This window comes from Xiphophorus hellerii, chromosome 8, assembly GCF_003331165.1.
Source record: "Xiphophorus hellerii strain 12219 chromosome 8, Xiphophorus_hellerii-4.1, whole genome shotgun sequence".
In the NCBI taxonomy this organism is placed as follows: Eukaryota; Metazoa; Chordata; class Actinopteri; order Cyprinodontiformes; family Poeciliidae; genus Xiphophorus; species Xiphophorus hellerii.
This window is the reverse complement of record NC_045679.1, coordinates 11,919,326-11,941,042: the sequence shown is the minus strand read 5'-3', so window position 1 is coordinate 11,941,042 and position 21,717 is coordinate 11,919,326. Positions and strand designations below refer to the sequence as shown.

The 21,717-nt window shown below is 36.6% G+C and overlaps 1 protein-coding gene across 2 annotated transcripts in view; it reads left to right on the top strand.

Moving 5' to 3' along the window:
• The window catches only part of sfswap (splicing factor SWAP), a 55,656-nt gene that overhangs the window by 21,121 nt on the left and 12,818 nt on the right, over positions 1-21,717 (top strand). For both annotated transcript variants that reach the window (XM_032569516.1, XM_032569517.1), the window contains exons 11-15: positions 2,034-2,100; positions 4,227-4,330; positions 4,467-4,596; positions 8,422-8,618; positions 19,352-19,698. In XM_032569516.1, coding sequence (XP_032425407.1) covers positions 2,034-2,100; positions 4,227-4,330; positions 4,467-4,596; positions 8,422-8,618; positions 19,352-19,698 — 845 coding nt within the window. The remainder of the gene's footprint in view (positions 1-2,033; positions 2,101-4,226; positions 4,331-4,466; positions 4,597-8,421; positions 8,619-19,351; positions 19,699-21,717) is intronic.

The following is a 21,717-nucleotide window of genomic DNA, read 5'->3' as shown; positions in this document are numbered from 1 at the left end:
CATTGCAGACATTTCTGCTTTCTGTCAGTACCAATATTCTATCTTATAGTTTACAAAAGGCAAGGACCTCACAACTAAAGAAAGCTAACAGGTGTGAAAGGTTACCCTCTGATCTGTTTGAGATAATCTTTATTTTTCAATCAAGTCTTCCTGGGATGTTTTAATCGGTCTTTCCTCCCACTTATTCAACTCTGAGCTTTGATATTTGAGTTCTCTAAAGAGGTTATCTTCTGGGGTCATTCTGATTTTGCTCAGTGACTTTAAAAGTATAGATCACTCACAATCTAATATTCCTCTCAAATGTTCTTTGAACCTTTTGAAATGTATCTCATGAGGCTACATCTTTCCCTTTCATTTGACCTTCATCACCCCTCGTCCCATCAATTCTTCCCACGTATTATATAATAGCCAGATGTTTAAGCTGAGTGTGTTAGATTCTATAGGGAAACATGGAAAGCTTTTTTGAGAATAATTAGGCAAGCAGGTGTATAAATGAGAGTCATGGGAAGAAAAATGCAGCCTTGACATTATAAGAAAGATCAGAATATAAACATGGCTATTTGGATAACTATGTGGATTATTTATTAAAAATGACATGCCATTAGTTTGCTACATTACATTACCAATGAATATAAACTGTAGATGTAAGGAATATTCTGCCACAGCCTCATTTATCAACCTTTGGGTTTTTGACAAATGTTGAAATTGCAACATGTTTTAAATTAATCATTTTTTAAAATTATTTTTTGTAAACCTAACTTCATGCTTCTCATTTAAAAAAATGGACCCTATCAGAACATACTACAACAGGAAATTAAAGAAGTAAATGTCACTAATGAGTTAAACCTAGCTTTCAATAAGTCAGAATTTGATTCCCAGATCCCGATTGGGTGGAAACGGTCACTAATTTGTTTGGTGATTTCATTAACTGAGGAGGACAGAATGGCAACATAAACAATCTTGAAGCATAATCTAGAAGTTACAGATAGTTTTATACTACATGTCATGGGTGAACTAGGTTTTTTTCATCTGCTGGAATGGCAAAGACCCCCAAACATCCTTCCATGCCAACCAAGGAGTGGCTGAAGAAGCACAACATTGGGGTCATACACTGGCCAAGCAAAGCTGCAATTCTCACTCCTACGGAAAGTATGCCAAGTAGTTGGCATGAAACTTTAATTTCTTTAAAGCATTGGGTCAAAATCCTGATGATGAACAACAACAAACACCTTACCCCTGTGCTAACATAAGTTTCCCTGCACATTCAAGGTCATGTTTTGCTGAGTGATAAAATACTTATTTATTGAGCAAAGTGAAGATCAAAATTTGCACTTGTGTAAGATCAAAACTTTTATCAAAAGATTTTAGAGTGATATCTGGTTGATCATCTTGTCTTCGACCATTTAGAGTAAATTACCATAAAAAATATTGTGCTTCTTATTTCCTTTTATGTGGACAAACTTTACCCTACTTTTGCATTTTTCCAAATATTGCATATCTTTAATAGTGCCCAGCTTCTGTTACAGAAATATTGTGGAACGGAGAATTTGCCCAGGAGTCTCCTTTCATGTTTTCCACATCAGCTTTTTTTTTCTGCAAAATTTTAACCTCAAATTTAGATTCACCCCTGTATAAAGATAATTACAATGATTAAATAAAATGGCTGTAATTTTAGTGTACCAATGAAAAGAAATGACCTTTTGTAACATTTCAGCATCATCCATTTGTGGTACTGCACAAGGCGGATGCGTTGCAAACACTTGTATGTGTTAAATAGCTTTCCTAACTAACTTTTTCACACACTGCTGGTGCATACCTAACGGTGCATTATGTAACAAATGAACGTATTCAGGTTCTACTGAAGTCTCATTTTCAGCACCATCTGCCTCTTGTCAAAGTTTTGCTGTTTTTGTGGATTCATCACAGAAAAAAAGCAATAAGTTTTGATGGATGTCCTACATTTTACTGATCTGCATTTTAACAGTTTAAACTGATCTCATTTGAATTATCTCTTTTGCGTCCTTTTCATGTAGAGTCTGACAACAAACGAAGATAAGCTTCAATCAGACGACTCAGCTAATGACGCCAAGCTCACAAAAGGTAACTTATTATTGCAAAACACACAAATAGGTCATTTTGTAATGTATTAGTATTCAAAAGTTTTTCACAATTTGACCTTTTGCAGCTACAAACTTTAATGTGTTCTATTTGGGAACAGACCGATATAAAGTAGTGCTTAAAATTGTGACGTGGAAGGAAACGGTTCCAATGTCTTGAAAAAGTGCATGTTTGTATGTGTTATGCCCCCTTCAAAGATTTGTTAAACAAAGCAGTGAAACAGCAGAACTATGAATAAAATGGAACACACCAGACAGGTCACAGATGAAGTTGTGGGGGAGTTTAAAGACAAGTTAAGATGTATAGCAATATTCAAAGTGTTCAAATAAGCTCTGTTCAATCCCTCATTTGACATCTACTTAAGCTACCAGAGAAGCAGAGCATTAATTGGAGAATATACCATATTTAACTCTGGAGGGGCTGCAGAGATCTTCGTCTTAGTTAAGAGAATCTGTTAAGTCAGCTATCAGTTATCTACTTTACAAATCAGGTCTTTGCAGAATAGTGGGAAGAAGGAAGTGAATAGCCTCTTTTAGAGAGTCCTTTCTTTCTCGGATCTATGCATGTTTATCCACTCCACTTGATAAACTGACCGAAGATGGGGCTTTGAAGTTGTCCGCCAATATTACGCCCCTCATCCATCTCAGGATGGTACTCCTAACCCTAGAACTGTGAGGGACAATATGCCAAAGTAGTTTGACATAGTACAAAAACATCTGGAGCAGCTGTTTAGTCTACAAGTGAGAACAGAACAGTGTCATATTATCCCCTTAGTCCATTTGATCTGAGAATTATGTTGATTAGCACAAACCAATGTAGATAATATTATGCAGATAATAGAGCTTAGTGCTATGTGTGGCATTTCTTCCTAAGGGTAGTGCCAACACGTAGATCAATGCTGCATGTTGTGAGCCACATCCTTTGGTTCTGCAATTTCAGCTCCATGATGTGAAACATCAAACTGATTCACAATGGGGGCTTCATCATTCCCCAAAAAATCCTGCCATGGCAACCAAAGAGTGACTAAAAAGCACAACATTAGTCATACACTGGCCAAGTACCCTGGTAATTGATGGCAGCACAGCGTCATTGGGATTCTTTTCTCCACTAGTTAGACTAAGGAAAGCTAAATATATATGAATATTGGTAAGAAATGTAAACATTATTTGTTATTTTTATTTTATTTCAACATTATGCAGTACTTCAAGTTGGTGTAGCACACTAAATCCCAATTAAATGTATTGAAATTTGTAGTCAAAGTGTGGTGAAATAAAAACAAGTGCAAAGAAACAAATTTGCAAGGCATAGTATATGTTATGCACTTCAGTTGAGATTTTTTTTATGACTGTCCTTCTAAATAAGATGGAAAGTCCTTGAGCAAATGTGTGCATAATTGCCCCTGAGCATTTAGTTACTTTAATGTGTGTCTGTCGATGAGCTTTATATTGTCAGTTTTGTACAGGCACCCATGAGTGTGGTTGTGTTTACGTTGACAATTTCATTCGATGATATCGGGCCACAAATGTCTATGCAAAGATTAGACTGCTTACCTCTGTGCTGGTGGGAGCCATAAACATGCACAGGCTCTGTATGGAAATGAGGCATCCATGCAGACTGATTATTGGGATGCCACTGATCATGAACCAGGCTGGGGAAAACTAATATTAAGACAGAAAATAGCCCAAGTAACCTATACAGCCCTTCACTATAAGGATCTTGATCCTATATTAAGGATATTGCTTCGGGGAATAAGGCACATAGTCTTCTTTCAACTCTGCTAGAGAAAATTTATTTGGTAATGAAATAGAAATACATTGTATCCTACTGCTTCAACTGCCTGTTTTCCTGGCTGTTTATGATTGGCTATTTTTTTTATTTCTTATTAAAAAAAAAGTCCCAGTCCCCTTTTCTTCTTCTGCCATTTGGCCCTCCTTTCTCTCTTCCTCTTTCACCTAATCTCTTTCTTGTTCAGTTTTTTAACCTTACTTTTCTTTGCTCCAATTTACTAAAGAAACCAAAATAGGCTTGGATGATCATGTCTGCCCTCTTTCGAACCCTCCTTTGGTCTTTTTTAAAATCGCTTAACTTTTGTCTTTGTGCTTTCACAGCCTCTTTTGCCCCCATCTCTTTTGCCATCAAGCCAAAGGAAAATGACCTGCTTCCCTTGGAGAAGAACAGAGTGCGGCTGGACGATGATTCAGACGAGGACAAGGTCAGTTTTTAATTTGTCTTTTATATAACATCCACAGTCATGTGTAGATGTTGTGTTTTTTAATATCAAAGTAAGCACCTTCCTCAGAATACAGTTTTAACACATTTGACGGTGATTGTTGTTTTTTTGCTGGTAGTTTTTGGAAGAGGAGGGGCTTGATGCTGTGATAAGTGGAGCTATAGTGGTTGAAAAAGAGCCTCCTCCTGTGATTACATCTGAAGAGAAGAAACCTGTTCTAACATTAGAAGAGCTGGAAGCAAAACAAGGTAAATACAAAAAACAAATTAGACTGACAATCTTGAGCTCTGTTTTATTTCCACATTACTTATTACGCAGATACAATCTGTTGACTGACTGGACCTTGAACTGTAATCTTATAAGGACTTTCAAGATGTTGAACTGGCTCATTTTAACCTTTTATGGTGCGGGAAAACATGCTCAGTTTTTTGCACTTACCTAAAACACATGTTTATGTCCTATTATTTATTGTGGGGATGAATTTGTGGTCTGGGCTTCTTTGGCATCTCTTACAGCATCATTGTGGTGTGACACAGAAGTCATCCACCTGTGGTGTAAAGGAAGTCCTTGTATTCTCTGAGCGGTTTAGGTCAGCCCTGTTTTTTGGACAATCAAGCACATCATACTATGGTTATTAAGTCACATATTGGTACTTTTTGGAGTGTGAGCAGCTGCCAGGTCTGGTTGGAAAATAAAACCAGCATCATTATAAACATGGGCAGCAAAGGGAAGCATGAAGGTTCTCTTAAATTCCCACTTCCGGTTAAGCAGCTGTGCTGACGTTGGTCTTGAGTTAACACAACAAACCAACAGCAGCAGATGTCATAGCTCCTCAAACCCTTACATTACTCTTCACCCCTTGATTTTGTGCCTCTCATCTCTCAGTGACTCTAGGACCTTAATTTCCTTTCTAAAAGCAAATTAAATTTTCAATTAAAAACAAGATCGTTGACCACTGGGCTAGGAATGCAGATTTCTGGCTGATTAGTTGTCTTTAAAAAGCCTGACATGCCAATACCGATTTTGACCAATAATGATTTTCTTGTCTTAAAAGTCAATAAGTTGGTCACAGTGTGACTATTGTTAATTGCACACATGCAGAGGTGACCTGGTGGACAGTACTGTCAGGCAGCCCTCACTCACAGCAGAGCAAAAGAAGACAGTGGTTGATTTTCAGATATTTGCAGAGGTAGATAAGATTGGTGGATAAGACGTCTCTCTCATGTAAGCATCAGCCAATCACTGATGTCACAACATCAAAGAAATCTGAGCCAATTTATTGGTACACTGCTACACTGAGCAACTGTCCAGTCCTCTTTTTTCTTAGTCTAGGCAAAGCATGTTTGTTGTGTCTGAATCAGACTTGGTTAAGAAAAAAGAAATATTACTCATTGGTGGCAACTGTTAAGTGAGCAGTCTTTCCCACTCTTGTGTAAACCATGGTATATCATTTCTCAGTTGGTCTTGTGTAATATTCAAGATTTCATTTTCCAAGTAATGATATTTCAACCTAAGCTTGTTAAATATACAGTATGTGTGTGTTATGAATCTATAGGTTGTTTCACTTGTTGAAATGAAATTCTGAAAAGAAAGACAGTACTTCAAAGTCATTTTTACATGTGATCACTGTCATCGAATGCTAATGAAGTAGAAATTCAGTATTTCCATGTTGATTTATTAAGGAAGCTTGTTGTCAAGCATGGGCCGTTACAGCCTAATATAACCTTTTGCAGGCTTTAATTAGTTGGTCAGCTTTTATCACTGCAGTTAATAAAACCTGAGCAGGTGCAGGGATGGCTGTCCTTGAACTCTTCATCACAATTATCGTACTAATTTTCATATAATGAAAAGGCAAGTGACCAACAAACAATTCTCTTCAGCAATACTCCATGACTTTGTGTTCTGTCACCATTCTTAGTTCTGTGAATTTGGAATAGCAGACTAAGTCATTATTGCCATGCATATCAGATTTTCCTGATTGAAATCATTTTGTAAATGCTTTCAACAAATGCCCTTGAGACAGCCTGTGTCTTTAAAGAGAAATGTTTTGCACTTTATTATAGTTACTGATTAGATCAAAATCATAATAATGACCTTTTGACTAGAAAGACAGCTGTTAAATTGAACCTTAAAAGACAGATGGATGGTCAAAGACAAAGGTGCTACTTTCAGCATCAATGAGGTTGTCAGGTTTCTTTAGGTTCACTGGAACAGTTTTAGAATCTAATGGCTTTTTTTTTAAATTGACAGGCAGCCAGAGAAAGAGGCTGCAGCAGCCTAATAAAAAGCTGACCAAATTGCTTCTGCTGTGCAGCAATGTGGCTGTCAGTCAGTAGGCTTAATTTGATCAGATAGCATAAGGATCAGTAGCAGACAGCAAACACTTATCTGTGGTGATGGCGTGAAGAAAGGCCACCCACATTAAATGGTGTTTGTGATAAACAAACTGGAGATGCAAACATTTCCCAGTAGATGTGCTGTTTTGATCGTGGGCAGCTGGGAATGATTATCGATGTGTAAGTTGTACCAGATATCTCTCATTTTAGTTCACATTTTGGGGTTGTTTTAAACAGTTACAGACTTTGATGGTGATATAGTTTGACTTGTATGATTAACCAACCAAGAATCATCAAAAGTGAATGACTTTCATTACCTTTTTATTTTCACTTTCTTCAGTTCACTCCCGATTTTATAGAATGCAATTTATTTTTTATTTGAATTCAGTAAGATAAAAATTGATTTTGTCAAAAAGAAAACAAAATATATAATTTTTTAAGACCATAAACATTGATAGTTCTCACAGATTGAGCTCTAGAGTACTCTGTAAACTTGATTTAGATTTTTTTTTTCACTTAGTGTAAGTGTTTTAGTTTTTAACATATACCTGACTTCAATACTATAAATTCACAACTTGGCTGTTGATGTTTTCATCTACAGCAGTTTACTAATTAAATGCGTGGCCTATATTGCAGTTTTTGCAAACTGTGTGCTAACTGTAGGCTGCTGTTAAAAATTGGCATACCTTTTGTCATCTGTGTCTCATATGCTGATCATTTAAAAATATCTTAAATGAGATTCTAATCCAGTACTTGGAATCAGATCCGGCATCCTTTTCCAGCATTTTCATGCTGCAAAAGTCTCTAAAATTAATTGGATAATAATTAAATACCAAATTCTTGTCTCATTTTTCCACAGCTTTTATATTTTTATGCATCTAATTGACGATGATTCTGAAAATACAACAGCGAGACGAATGAATGCCAATATTGTGTTTTCATTGTCTGGGGTACAGATGGATTCTACTCATCCTGGCTGCTGTTCACTGTACTCAAGTGTGATTTGCCTCAGCAGCTGGCCTATTTTTAGCGTGTTAGAGATTACTGTATCCCCAGCAGTTGCATAACCTAAAAAAGCGGAGTTTTGGTTAGCATTTTCTTATATATTATGATTCTACATTGGACTTCCTTTGTTTTCATTTGTCCCTTAGCATCTCAGCATTCCTTGCTGTTCTTCTTTAACCTAAGTTCTTTCTAACCCCAACTTCCTTTTACTGCATTTAATTTTTTCACTTACCAAATAGTTAATATTTTCATTATTACCAACATGTATTGTCTCCTATACCATATTTTCTATCCTACTTTGAATTTTTCTGTATAAAAACCCTAAATTGCATGACAATATGTTTTGCACAAGATGCAGTTGGGTGTTAAAATTATTTGCAGAACTTCTGTCAATATTTAGCTGTTGCGAACTCAGAAAATTGCCTGAAATTACTTTGGTTAGATGTGTCAGTAAATGTGGAAAAGTACTTTCGGTATCTTTTTTTTTCTTTTTTTTCTCCTGTTTGTTGCTTCACTTTTGATTTTGTCTAAGTATTTTTTTTTTCTTCCCGTCTTTCTTTTAGTCGTTCTTGTTATAAACAGGCTCCTATTTTCTACCTCCTTTTTGAATGTCTACTAGGTGGACATTCAACTCCTAAGTAGTTGAATGTCTCAGTGGTCAAAACATAAGAGGAAAGTGACTACCTTCCAAACATTTCTCCTGTGTTTCCTTGTTCATCTTGTTGCCTTCAGCCAAGCAGAAACTGGAGGATCGCCTCGCAGCTGCAGCCAGGGAGAAGCTGGCCCAGGCATCTAAGGAGTCCAAGGAGAAACAGCTACAGGCGGAGAGGAAAAGGAAGGCAGCACTCTTCCTGCAGACGCTCCGCGGTCCAATCGCTGGAGAGCCTGAGGCCAAAAGAGCGGAGCTAGAGTCATATACACAGCAAGAGGTAAGAACAGAGGTCTTTGTGATGGGTCTTTTTCTCAGAATAAGTTTGGAAAAAGTTAACACTCACTGACAATTTACATAATTTCTAAGAAGATATGCTTGAAAAGTAAATTATGTTAAAATAATGTCGTAAGTATTTTGAGCTGAAAAGCATACAGAATATTTGAGTGTTGCATAAAACCCAAAAAACTTTCCACGTTTTATTTTTTTGCCGTCCTCCCTCCCTTTTTTCCCCTTTTTTTACCCACCTCTTCCTCTTGTACCAAAGTAACTTGAGGTCAAAGCATGTAGTAACAATTTTGGAGAGTGATTCAAAAGTGGGGAGAGACAGTGTCATGTTTTATTCACATGAGACTAGGTCCCTTGTATCTTTTTTGCCTGAAGTGTCTGACACGTCTGTATACCATCCTACCTGGTGACTAACCATATCTCGTCTTTATTGTTTCAAATACCTTGAATAACCTTCAACTTAGTTTCACAAAGATTGTAACTTAAAGTTGGGTCATTGCCAACCTCTTAGAGACAAAATGTTATCAAGGAAACTGTAATTATTTGAGTGCAGACTTAAAAGTAATTATTTTGCTTTCAAATTCCTGAAGACAACAATGGAGTTTGGTGTCTTGCTAAACCTCTCCAAAGCAGTGCTGCTGTACTCTAATACATTCTATTATGAGACAGTGTGTGTCAGATGTCATCCACAAAATACAGAATAGAACACATATACCAATGTTTGAAGGCGAGATGTAATTGCTGTGTTAAACTCAAAGACAGACTTTATACATTGACATACCGAGAATCTTTATGTGATTTTGAAAATATCAGTCTTCTTTTATTTCCTTTTACCACTGCTGGGTGCAAGCCATCACTGTGACCCCTTTTAGGCTTTCGTTGTCATAAATGTTTTATAAAGCAACTCTTCTCTACAGGAGAGAGCTTTATGTGTGACAACAAGTGTCAAAATATTGAAAAGGATAGGTGGGCAATTAAAGCAAAAATACTTTTTGAAAATCATCTTCTCATTTTTTTTATTATAGCACAGAATGCACACTCATACTCTAAAAGGCGACAGGCATTAATCATTTTGACATTGCACTTGTGTATGTCACTTTTTACTCATGTTGAATAATAACATCTCAAAGTGTCAGCTTAATAACAATTTACAAGTCTTTTCTAACACAATTTTCAAAACAGAACCTCAAATAACATCTAAGACAGCAATACTTGTATAAACATTAACTTGTCACTCTCATTTTAATGAGAAGTGATGACAAAATCTTTCAGACTGTTGTCTATTTTACATTTTGGTTTCAAAAACTGAACTCATGGCCTTGAGATGCCTTAAGTCTATCTGCTGAAGTCCCATTTAATGGAGCAAGGCTTTTTTACACTAATGATTCCATCTTGCACTCGTTCAGAGGAGCAAAGCAGAAAGTTAATACATTCTCTGGCAGAAATTGCAGCTCACCTTTGATCTTGTTTTCCACCTTATAATTTATACTATTAAAGCTACTATAGTAGGCATGTTGCTGCATCATAGCGGTTATTGAAGAACTAGGTGCTCTATTGCCACCTTAGTACTAAGTACACCTGTAAGTACTGTTCACATGATAAGCTATATAGGCTATTCACATTGCATGGGTAAGACTCAGTGCTTGGGGAAGAGGGCACACGTCTTTTCAAATTACACCTTGAACACAGCATACAGCTGTCTGCCAAAGAAAAGCCCCAGCGCCTTTGTTCACTAATGATGAGAAGAAGAAAAAAAAAACATCAGCAATAATATCATCTAGCTATGAAAGTTGGGCTTGCTCCCCCAGCTGCTGTACTGAAACAACAGTGTCTTCCACACTGATGTGAGACAGCACAGAGCTGTGTGGCAGACTGAGAGTCTGCTCTAAAATTAAAATCAGTCACAACTCAAACAGCTCTCTGTGATCAGGTTGTGGTCATTAGTGCGTAAACACACAGATATGGATGGGTTTTTTTTTTGTTTTGTTTTGTAGAATTTCTTCTGATGAAATGATATGAACTACCTCATCAGAAAGCTGTTTTCAAATTAAATATTTTGAACTTGGCTGCAAGGCGAAGAAAAACACTGTGATATGGTGCATTGTGTTACACTCTACACATTGTTCAGTTCTGTACACCATACCCTCCTCTGGGAAAAAAACTCGAACTATATTCTAATTTACTAGTTAGATTTGTCCACTTTTATTACTAAATTAAAATCAATGTACTTCCTTAAAATGAGGCCAAAGTTGATGTTGTTTACTTGTGATTAGCTAAGGCCATAAAACAAATATTACAAATATTATTTCCAACATTTAACAGTAATTTATACTGTTAAATTATGGAAATGGATGTTCCACATCATTGGCTGGCTTGTTAACAAATGCTTTTGTATTTCCCTGTCAAGCATACTGAATTAGTGGCTTAATGCTTGTCCGTATAATGGCTGGTCACAACATATTTTTTTTAATTCAAAATTAATGCAGAAATGTTATCAAGAAGAAAGTCTTATTCCCTGAAGTCAAGGGAATAAAACTGTTTTACACCCTTCATGAGTAGAGTAGAGTTGAGTATTAATTGTCCCACAAGGGTAGATGGAAATATAAACATTTTTAAGAGCAGATCTATCTCTTTAGAAAAACCTTTCAGTGGTTTTTGTTAGAATTCATGCCTTCATTATTTGTATTTGGATTTTATTATTAAAGTTTTGACCCATTTTTATCTTTTATTCTGTTTTCTTGGATGTTAATTGCAATTTTTTGTTCATTTTAATTTATTTCACATATTAGTCTTACCTATTTTTTAGCCAAGTCATCAGATATACATGTCTTACATTGTATTATTTTCACTTTTTTTTATTTGGCCTTTCTTTTCTTTAATTCTGTAATCTTATCTGAACTCCATATTACCTCATTATAGACAATTATGCTTAAGACTGTGCTACTTTTGTGGTCATAGCCATTTGCAAGTCTGTGGGTGGTCATGTGAAGTCTGTGTGTGCAGGGGTGTGCATGCGACTATAAGTGGTTGGGTTGGGCGGGAGTTATCCTTTTGTTTCTGTTGCTTTATGTTGAACACTTCATCCTACATTTTTTTTGTTTGAAATGTTCTTTATATATAAAGATTTATTTATTTTTAGTTGATGTGCATCCCAATTCAATAACAGAAAAAAAAACCCATTTGAATTTATAGTACAATAGTTCATCCAAATCTCAATCTGACAAAAAGGCTTGTCCCATTAAATAGTCCATCCTGACATTCCCCATTGTACATTTACAAAGCAAGCCACGTCTGAAACTAGCCAGTTTCATTTCCTCTCTTTGTGTGGGAAGAGGTCTTTTGTGACAGAGCTTTCTTATAGCTTTGGATATAAACAATATAACTGATTGGGGTGAAATTGAGGGGTTTGTAATATGAGGCTGGCAGCAGGAGGGAAAAAAAAACATTCATTGCCACAGGAGGGCTGTGAAAGAACAGTGACAAATTTTATCAGAGCAAAAGAAACATCTATCCTGTAATCTAAAGGTCGGAACACAATCCTGACTAGAACTGTCTCTCATCTTTTTTACATCTATTTATATTTTTATTCCTTATACCTTTTAAATTTAATCTAACTTTTGGTTTGATAAGACACTTTGTGCATAACTCTTTTACGATTTCACAGTGTCTTGAAAATATACTACTTCATCACCAACGTGGAAACCCTTTCTAATCTGGAAGATCCTGTGGCACTAGAGGCGATGCCTGCAGTGAAGCCAGTTTAATGTCACCATGAAATGGAAAGGTAACACCAATAAAGAAGAGCCTGCTCAACAATTGTTACCTTCAAGCACAACTGAAATTAGTTGTGTCCCACATGGAAAAGATAAGACAGAAATTGAGCAATTTGGCCACAATGATGAGAAGGACGTTTGGAGGAGTCAGAGCAAGAATTAAAAATTTTAAAGACATTGTTCCTGCTGCTAAGCATGGCAGGGGCGCCATTATCCTGAGGGTCTGTTTGCTGCTAGTAGTATTAGTGGACTGTAGAAATGGGTTGAAGATTGTGCACTATCTCGAAATTAGTCAACATTTTGCAATTAAAACTGGACAAAGATCCCAAAATCATATCGCAGTTTTGGATATAGCTCACGAACATTATCCACCTAGAATGGCTGCAACCTGAACCCTGTTGAAAAATTATGGTCTGTGCTCTGCCAAGGAACCAATCAATCAATATAATCTCCAACGTTTCTTATGAGAAAATAGTCACATATTCAGGCAGAACTGGGCCAGGATCTCAGCATGGCTAGAAAAAGCATGTTATTTCTCTACAGCCTAATAAAGGACAGATTGTGAGCATTTGATGGGGTGTATGTTTACGTTTGACCCTGTATTTATCATTTTCACACTAGTTTAAGTAAATGAAACCTATAATAAAACAGAACTTGTGCAACCATTTTTTTCTTTTAAAACTCTTGAATGTATCTTTGTTCCACCATGGGAAAAGAACGGCTCAAAATGCAGAATTAAAAACCCTCAGATAAATGGGATTTGTGCACCTGACTCCCTGTCTACATCTAAGCAGTATTGTAGTGATTCTGCTTGTCTTATTTTTTTTGTAGAATGTTTTTTCTGTTAAAATGTTGTTGTTGTTTTTTTTGATGCAGTGGCAGTTATTAACATGCAACCCCACATTAGCGTATCACATCTCTAAATGGTATCACATAGAAGACACAATTGACATCCACTGCACATTGAAGGTTTTTTAAAAATTTTTTTATGCAGGATGAAGTGTAGTGCACATAATGATGAGCTGGCAGGCTCGGCTTAGACACTTTTCATGTGGGCAGCTTTATTCCAGGGGTTTCATTCAGTCATTAAAAAGAGAAGAGGCTGCATTTGTATGCTGAATAAGTTTATCATCCTGCAGCTGCTGGCACCGATAATGAATTCTTGCATCTTTTACTTCAAAAAGGCACACTTTTTACTAACAGAGTGGGGACTGAATTAGTCCTAACGTTTTGATTGAGCTAGATAATCCATAGAGTTTATGGTATTCTTTTTTTGCCTTTATTTCCTGTGATGATTTTGGTGTCGGTACTTATTGTATATTCTACAAGAAGTAGAATAGTACTTCTATTAGTAAAAAGTTTTTTGTTTTTTTTTGCTATGATGGTACCTGTTTATCTATTTTCCTCTCCAGTGGCAAGGCAGGTGTAGTAAATGTTATTAAATACTCAGAGCACACTGTGTGGAGGTGGTGAACCAATCAGCTAGAGTGACTCATAGTAATGAAAACTGACGCTTAAATCTAGAAGCTTTTTCATTTAACTACAGTTTGTCTTTTCTCCTTTAGCAAAATGAGATATGTTTTATAGGTTTTTTTTTTAGGATTCATAGAGGCTTTTCAAGCTTTTGTCATATCAAAAAAGTACTAAAAGGCAGGAGTTCTTTATAGTGTAAATAAGACACAGCATCCATTTGATGTGTAGAGTGAACTTTCATATGATGGATGTTGGATGTCGGATCCTCTTGTTGTCACGTCAGGTGCATGCAGAACTGGCCTACTGCCTAAAAGGCCAGGTGGCCGTAGGTTGGCTCCTGTCACTGCTGCAGCAGCACGCTCATTCTAGTCTGCGGCTGCTGCAGTGGCCCTCAGGGTGTACTCATCCTCTAGGAGTACAATAAATATTTAGTGTAAGGGCTTAGCGATCAGTAAATAGATGCAGTACTTCATAAAAGCATTCATGCCCCTAGAGCTTTTTTTACATTATCACTCTGCAACCAGAATTTTTATGCATTTTATTGGGTTATTTTTTTGGTGTCACATAATTAAGTGGAACAAATGATATATGGTTTGAATAAAGTTTCACTTGTAATGGAAGTTGATATGTGCAATTGCGTTTAGCATCCTTGACAGAAGCACCTTTCTCTTTGCTTACATATATCAAGTCTTCTGCTATACGTTTCTATCAACTTTACACGTCTAGAGACTAAGAAAACTTAGAAAATCCTTTGCAGAATTGCTCAAGTTCACCTTGTCTGCTTTTACTGCATCTGGCAGAGGGAATACAATAAGTACAAATATATCAATTTATTCAATAAAGTTAAAAAGACATTGAACTTGCGGAGAACTAACCCACTAGTGGGAAGTAATTTCAATTCTGAGTGTATGTTTCTGCAGGTACATTAATGCTTACAAGATCCTCCTAATTAGAGGACTTGTTCAAAATCAAAGATGAAGTCAGATAAAAAAACAAAACTGCAGCCTTGTGCATCGATTTGTTCATTTTGTAGAGGCGCTTTTTGGAGCCAGGGGTAGCCAAATTCAGAAATGCTCAAAGGTGACCAAAGCTGCTTCATTTTTGCAAAGAAGTGAATCTCAAAACATTGATGCCATCTTTGGAAATCACAGGTAGCGTTGTGGCTTACTGTGAGTGGATTGCAGACCTGAGGACAGATGCTTATGCCATGTGTTTGCAGAGTTGGTTGAAGTAGCCATCTTGGATCCAGTGATGCAAATACTGCATGTTTCCTACAGTGTTTATTGTGTTGAATATGCAACATGATTGGAGCAGGCAGTGTAAGCTGTCATGAGAAGACCAAAAAGCTGTGTAGTTTTTTGCCTTTTTTTGTTTGTTTGTTTTTTTGGCTGCTGTTTATAATATTTTGAAGTACAAGCATCTTGTGATAATCTTTAAATTTTGCACTCTACAGGGACTTTATATTTTATTTTATGTTTATTATAGAACATATGAAGAGGATCTTGAGTTTTATAATTGGCTATCAGTGAGAGATTTTACAACTTTTCAGCTCATGTTGGGGTCTTAATTATTATGCAGTGTGATAACAACTCCAGTTTTCCTCACAGTGAATCCTTTTGATAATGTCTTGTTAATTAGTAAGATGCCCACTGCCTACTATTTAGATAATTCCTGTTTATGGTTCTGTTTTTAACATATAAAAAAAAACAAAAAAACGTTTTTTTATACCACAGCCTCTCATCCCTTCTGACCATGCTCGTCTTTTGATTTGTAACTCATATCTGATCTTTCCATATGAAGATGCCAGGTATGATTTTGTTTTTTTTTACCACATCTCGCTTTCTTCCATTTCATTATTTTTTTTGGTGCTAAATCACACTCCTAAATAATGTTTAAATTGAGCATTGGAATAAATGTTGCTCTTTTTCTCACTCTATTTATTGTCTTATGCGTCTTTGTTTCTTTCCTGCCAGCTCCTTTACCAATTTGCCTCTTTCTTTCATCTCCTTTCATCATCCCCAGCTTACTTTCTTTCCCTGTACGCTTCACCCATTGCTTACAAATTTAAGTTCATGCGTAAGAGGTGGCTGAATTGGAGAAACACATCTACTCTGTTTTTATTTTGTTGAAAAACTGCTACTGTTTTAAAGATAGTGTTCAGCGCCCTCTAGGCTTCTTGTCACTCCAGATAAAGATTTGTTAAATGTTTTAAAATAAATGTATCTTTTATTGTAGATCTATAATCTTAGACAGAAAAAGTAAAAAAAAACAAAAAAACACAGCTTTTAATTTGATTGCATTGATAACAAAATAAATGTATCTGAAGCATTTTTGTAATTTTAATTTCTAATTTGATAAGAGTGTCTTGGAAATTATCATTTGAAACATTTCACTTTGTTTTCTTGGGAAACGTAACACAACTTGGAGATTATTATAGCCACCCGTAAAAAAAAAAAAGAAGTATACTGCATTTATTTTGTTGCAGCAAACCGTAAGCAAGATAGTAGGAATGATAAAAGATCTATAAAACTCAGTATTATGAAATTAAAACAAAAATAAACCTTTGAGGCAATGATGGCTGCACAACAACTATTAGACCCAATCTACATTCCAACTTCTTTTTTGGTGGTGAGGCTTTCCTGTCATTTCTGTCGATCTTTTGTAAGGAAAAATATTTTTTCATGCACAGACATTGAAACAAAGGTCTTAGAAACTGCCCTCCAAATAGGTCCAAGTAACCCTTTAATTTTTAAATTGCTCCCCTATATGAAGTTGGTATGACTGTTAAGTTGTTAATCAGCACCAGCAGTAAAATATGTATTCACTGAAAATGTTTCACCATTACAGCCATTAGATGATGCATGTGGATGCTTTCTGTTTACTATCATTTTCACTTTACTTGAAAAACAGAAAAATTGTATCACATTTTTGTATTTTTCAGATGATCAAAATAATTACAAAAAGTTGTACTCCGAAGTTCTGAAGTTTAATGTAATGTGAAATAAATATTTTGCTCAGCGTACTTTGACTAGCATTAATATACCTCATGTATGTTGAAAATTATTGGACTTAAGGAGTAATATCTTCTAAATTGTTTTAATTGATATTTTACTATGTAGGGTATCCATTTATCAAAATCAATCAAATTTTGTTTGTATAGCACATTTCAGCAGCATGCCACTTCAAAGTGCTTTATATCATAAGAAACATAAAAGCACAAAGTCATGCAACATAGAATCAACAATCAAAACATTACATTAAGTCAAGTGGCATCATTGAATTCGTAATTGATTACGTTTCAAATACAGCTCTAAACAGGTGGGTTTTTAGTCGAGATTTAAAGAAAGTCAGTGTTTCAGCTGTTTTACAATTTTCTGGAAGTTTGTTCTAGATTTGTGATGCATAGAAGCTGAATGCTGCTTCTCCTCGTTTGGTTCTGGTTCTGTGGATGCAGAGCAGACCAGAGCCAGAAGACCTGAGAGGTCTGGAAGGTTCATACAACAATAGCAGATCTTTAATGTATTGTGGTGCTAAGCCGATCAGTGATTTATAAACTAACAGCAGTATTTAAAGTCTATTCTCTGAGCTACAAGGAGCCAGTGTAGGGACTTTAAAACTGGTGTTATTTTAAAAAATTATGCATTTCAAATGTATTAAATTATGAATTAATACTGAATTGTTTTTAAATAAAATTTCCTGTGTGATATTATTCTTCAAATAATTTTTTACCAGGATTGCCAGGGAATGTGTAGGATGCTGTAAAACTCACTGTTCATAATTGTTATAAGAACAACTGTATATTGTTCTTATAATTTGATCCATTATGGTGTAAAATTTCATCTTGATGCTTTTGTCAACATGCCCCCTGTAGGAATTTACACACATTAAAAACTGATAACCTCTGAAGCACTCTGAGGCTGACAGTGACATGTTTATTTCATAGATGAACTAAAAACAGCTAATTTTTTTCCCCCAACCTTAATCCAGCAGCAGATGTAAATAAAATGAGCAGGCAGGCTCACATTGGGGTAATTAGTTGCAATTTGCAGCTGACAGTTGTAACTGTGGATATTCTCAGAGGGGCTGTGATGTTACCCACACTCTTTTCAACAGCTGAGTAATGTCTCGCCCTTCTTCCTCTTCTTCTTTAAGGAATAGTCTGAATAGTAACTCCCCAAAATCTTGTGTGTCTTTGTTTCAGCATTTAGGAACCCATGTCTCTTTCAGTGGGTATGCTGTTATAATGATACCCACTTAATAAAATCTGCTTCACTGTACATCTAGATTATTTGGGTAGAAAAAGATTGGGTAAAAAAAAAATATTTCACAAAAATCCTTTCTTCTATTTTATTATAAATTGTGATAAATATCTGAGATGTGATTATTTATTAAAACCATCTCAATGACACAATTACGCTCCCGGCAAAAAGTAGGTCCTTATTTTCCCCGCTGAAGCTGCCTCCCCAAGTTCAAATACATGCAATGTTTTGTTGTTTCACCAATTCAAAATTCTGCGATCAGCATCCATCCATCCATCCATCCATCTTCTTCCGCTTATCCGAGGTCGGGTCGCGGGGGTAGCAGCTTCAGAAGGGAGGCCCAGACTTCCCTCTCCCCAGCCACTTCTTCTAGCTCCTCCGGGGGAATCCCGAGGCGTTCCCAGGCCAGCCGAGAGACATAGTCCCTCCAGCGTGTCCTGGGTCTTCCCCGGGGCCTCCTCCCGGTGGGACGTGCCCGGAACACCTCACCAGGGAGGCGTCCAGGAGGCATCCTGACCAGATGCCCGAGCCACCTCAACTGGCTCCTCTCGATGTGAAGGAGCAGCGGCTCTACTCTGAGTCCCTCCCGGATGACTGAGCTTCTCACCCTATCTCTAAGGGAGAGCCCAGCCACCCTACGGAGAAAACCCATTTCGGCCGCTTGTATCCGCGATCTCGTTCTTTCGGTCATGACCCAAAGCTCATGACCATAGATGAGGGTGGGAACGTAGATCGACCGGTAAATCGAGAGCTTCGCTTTTTGGCTCAGCTCTCTCTTCACCACGACGGACCGGTACAGCGCCCGCTTGACAGCAGACGCTGCGCCAATCCGCCTGTCGATCTCCCGCTCCCTTCTTCCCCCATTCGTGAACAAGATCCCGAGATACTTAAACTCCTCCACGGATGCACATTAATGCAACGGATGCGATCAGCATCCGTTGCATTAATGTGTAATGTTGACAAGGCCTCACATGGAAGTATTGAATAAATAAATCCTTAATCAACACACAGCCTTTCATTTCCTGAAGGAGACAGGCCTCAGTATTGATTTTTCACTGACGTACAGAGTTTTGGGAATTCATTGTTGCTAACGTCAATATAGGGGACAGGATGTCTAATCTGATCAATCATTTGTCCAATCTTTTCTCTTTATCTTCAGATTGTTTAATTGGAAAAAAGCCGCTTGTGCTAAAATAATATTGTTTCTTTTTTCTCTTTAGCTGCAGGAAGCCTACTCTGCTCTGTCCGGTTCTGGATCTCCTCAATTGTACAACGTGCCACCAGCGTATCCTCAGGATCAAAAATTGTCCCAACGAGCAAAACGCTCTAGGGAGCTCCCAACCGGCTCATCATCATCATCTTACACCACGTCCAAAGGCCCAGAGAGACACAGGGAGAGAGATCGGGACAGAGATCGAGAAAGAGATCGCGATAGAGACAGAGCAAGAGACAGGGATCGGGACAAAGGGAGGGATAAAGACAAAAAGAAGAAAAAGCACAGGAGGAGATCAAGATCAAGGTCGAAGACCAGACACTCTCTTCCTAGTGCCTACAAAAGAGGTCACAGGTAAGAACCCACAGATTAATTGGCCCAGAAATTATTGTGATAAATAATATCGTTGTTTTGAGACCGTTGTTAACTGATTAACTAAAAGTGGCAAAGTAATGGAAATATGCCCTCTGAAAGATTAATAAACCAATTTCTAAAAAAACCCCAAAACATTTAACACTGTAACACTGGAATTTGATCAAGTCTGTGTAATCAAACTTGACCTTAAAAATATTTTAACCATTAGGCTCAGACAAGGAAACCATTCAGTGGTGCTAACTGTTTGTACTAACAAAACATAGTTTTGTTTTTTTACTCCTTCAGTTGTTGTCTAAATCTACTGAAGCTGTGGAAATCTTACACAAGCCCATATTTAATTCATATTTTAAACAGTAACATTTGTGTTTATGATGGGAATACTTCTCCACAAGCATGTTTTACTGAGAGACCAAGCCAAAACAGACTTGCAATATCGTTTTTCTCCCTGCATTACATCATAGCCAGCTCCTCTTCATGTTCGTTGGCCCCTGAAGCCAAAAGCAAATTGTTAGACTGTAGCTGCTGACACTAAATTGTGCAGCGTATTACAGTGTCACAGTGTAACAGCTGGATGGATGCAGAGACATCTGGTTTATCATGCCCTGATAGTAAGTGTGAAGGGTGGAATCTTTTCACCTCGGTCTGGTTAACTATGTTGATTAATGGAATTATCAATGGTTTTGATGGAGCACTTTTTAATAACCATTAAATAGCATTGAGGGGCAGTAGATTTTTTTTTTTTTAGGATTAATAGTGCATTAATAATATCTGTCACACGCTTCCTTTACCTTTCACACAGCTCTTATTCACCACCCACTCTTCTAAGCTGCATAGGTTATCCCACTGTTTTCATTTTAGGATAAGGAAGTGTACCAAAGCATCCCACATTAATCTTTTTGTCTATCATTCTTTCAAGATATAATATGCTTTGGTTTACATGCTAAAAATATATGTTGAGGGTCACATACCACATCTCTCCTTGTGTGAAAGAACCAAGAGAAAATAAGACATTAATAGCTCAGTTTCCATGTCAAGATTAGCAATTATCAGGCTTGGATTTTGTATTAAAATACATTCAGAAGGTGCATTTCTATGGATATTTAAATGGTAGGATATAAGGCAACTCCACACTGCAAAGAGGATGGTTGCATTTGTTTTTATTTTTTAATTCCTAGTGCTCACTTGTAGTATTGATCCTAGACACTGCTTTTAAATGAGGCCCTATTGCAAAATAAATATTAATTTGTGTATTCTCTATTATACAATTACTTACTCCCCTGCCTCCACCCCGCCCAATATAATAGCTTTAGACTCTGCACAGAAATGTAAGGCTTTTTATTAAAAACTAAATTAAAATGGGAGAAAAAAATGACAAAGCGGACAAAAAAATAATTGTAATCCTTACATTTAGTTTGGAATGTCTTTCAACGTTTTTAATTATTCTTTTTTCCATACATAATTAATTTTTGTTGGCTGATAAAGATCTGACCCAGACAGGATTTGAAGTCATGTCTTCATACAAGACCCTGTTCTCAGTAGTCTGCTCATTTATGTCATGTTCTGGATGTTTGGTTTTGACTCCAGAGCTTATTGCTGTTAAAATTGGACCGCAATTTCTTTTTTTGCTTCCTTTACCAATTTGTGTTTGCAAAGGATATTTGCACAAATCACACAACTGTGCATGGTAGTCAGTGGACAAAATGAAATTAGCTCCACCCTTTGTGCAAAGAAATGGAGGAGGGTAACTAATTTCTTAAAGTAATATTTACTTTTTTCACAGCATGTTTTGTATTATGTAACATCTACATGTCAAGAATCTATCTGAACTGACTTTTATTATCGCAATGAAATTATTTTTATTAGAAATTAATTCTTATTCTTAATGTAAACTGTGCGGTGTACAAATTTTAAAATACAGCTTGGTACATTAAGTCTCCAGTGTTTTGCTTGCTTTTTAAACTGTTACTGTTTTTATACCTTTCATTTATTTGTTTTAAA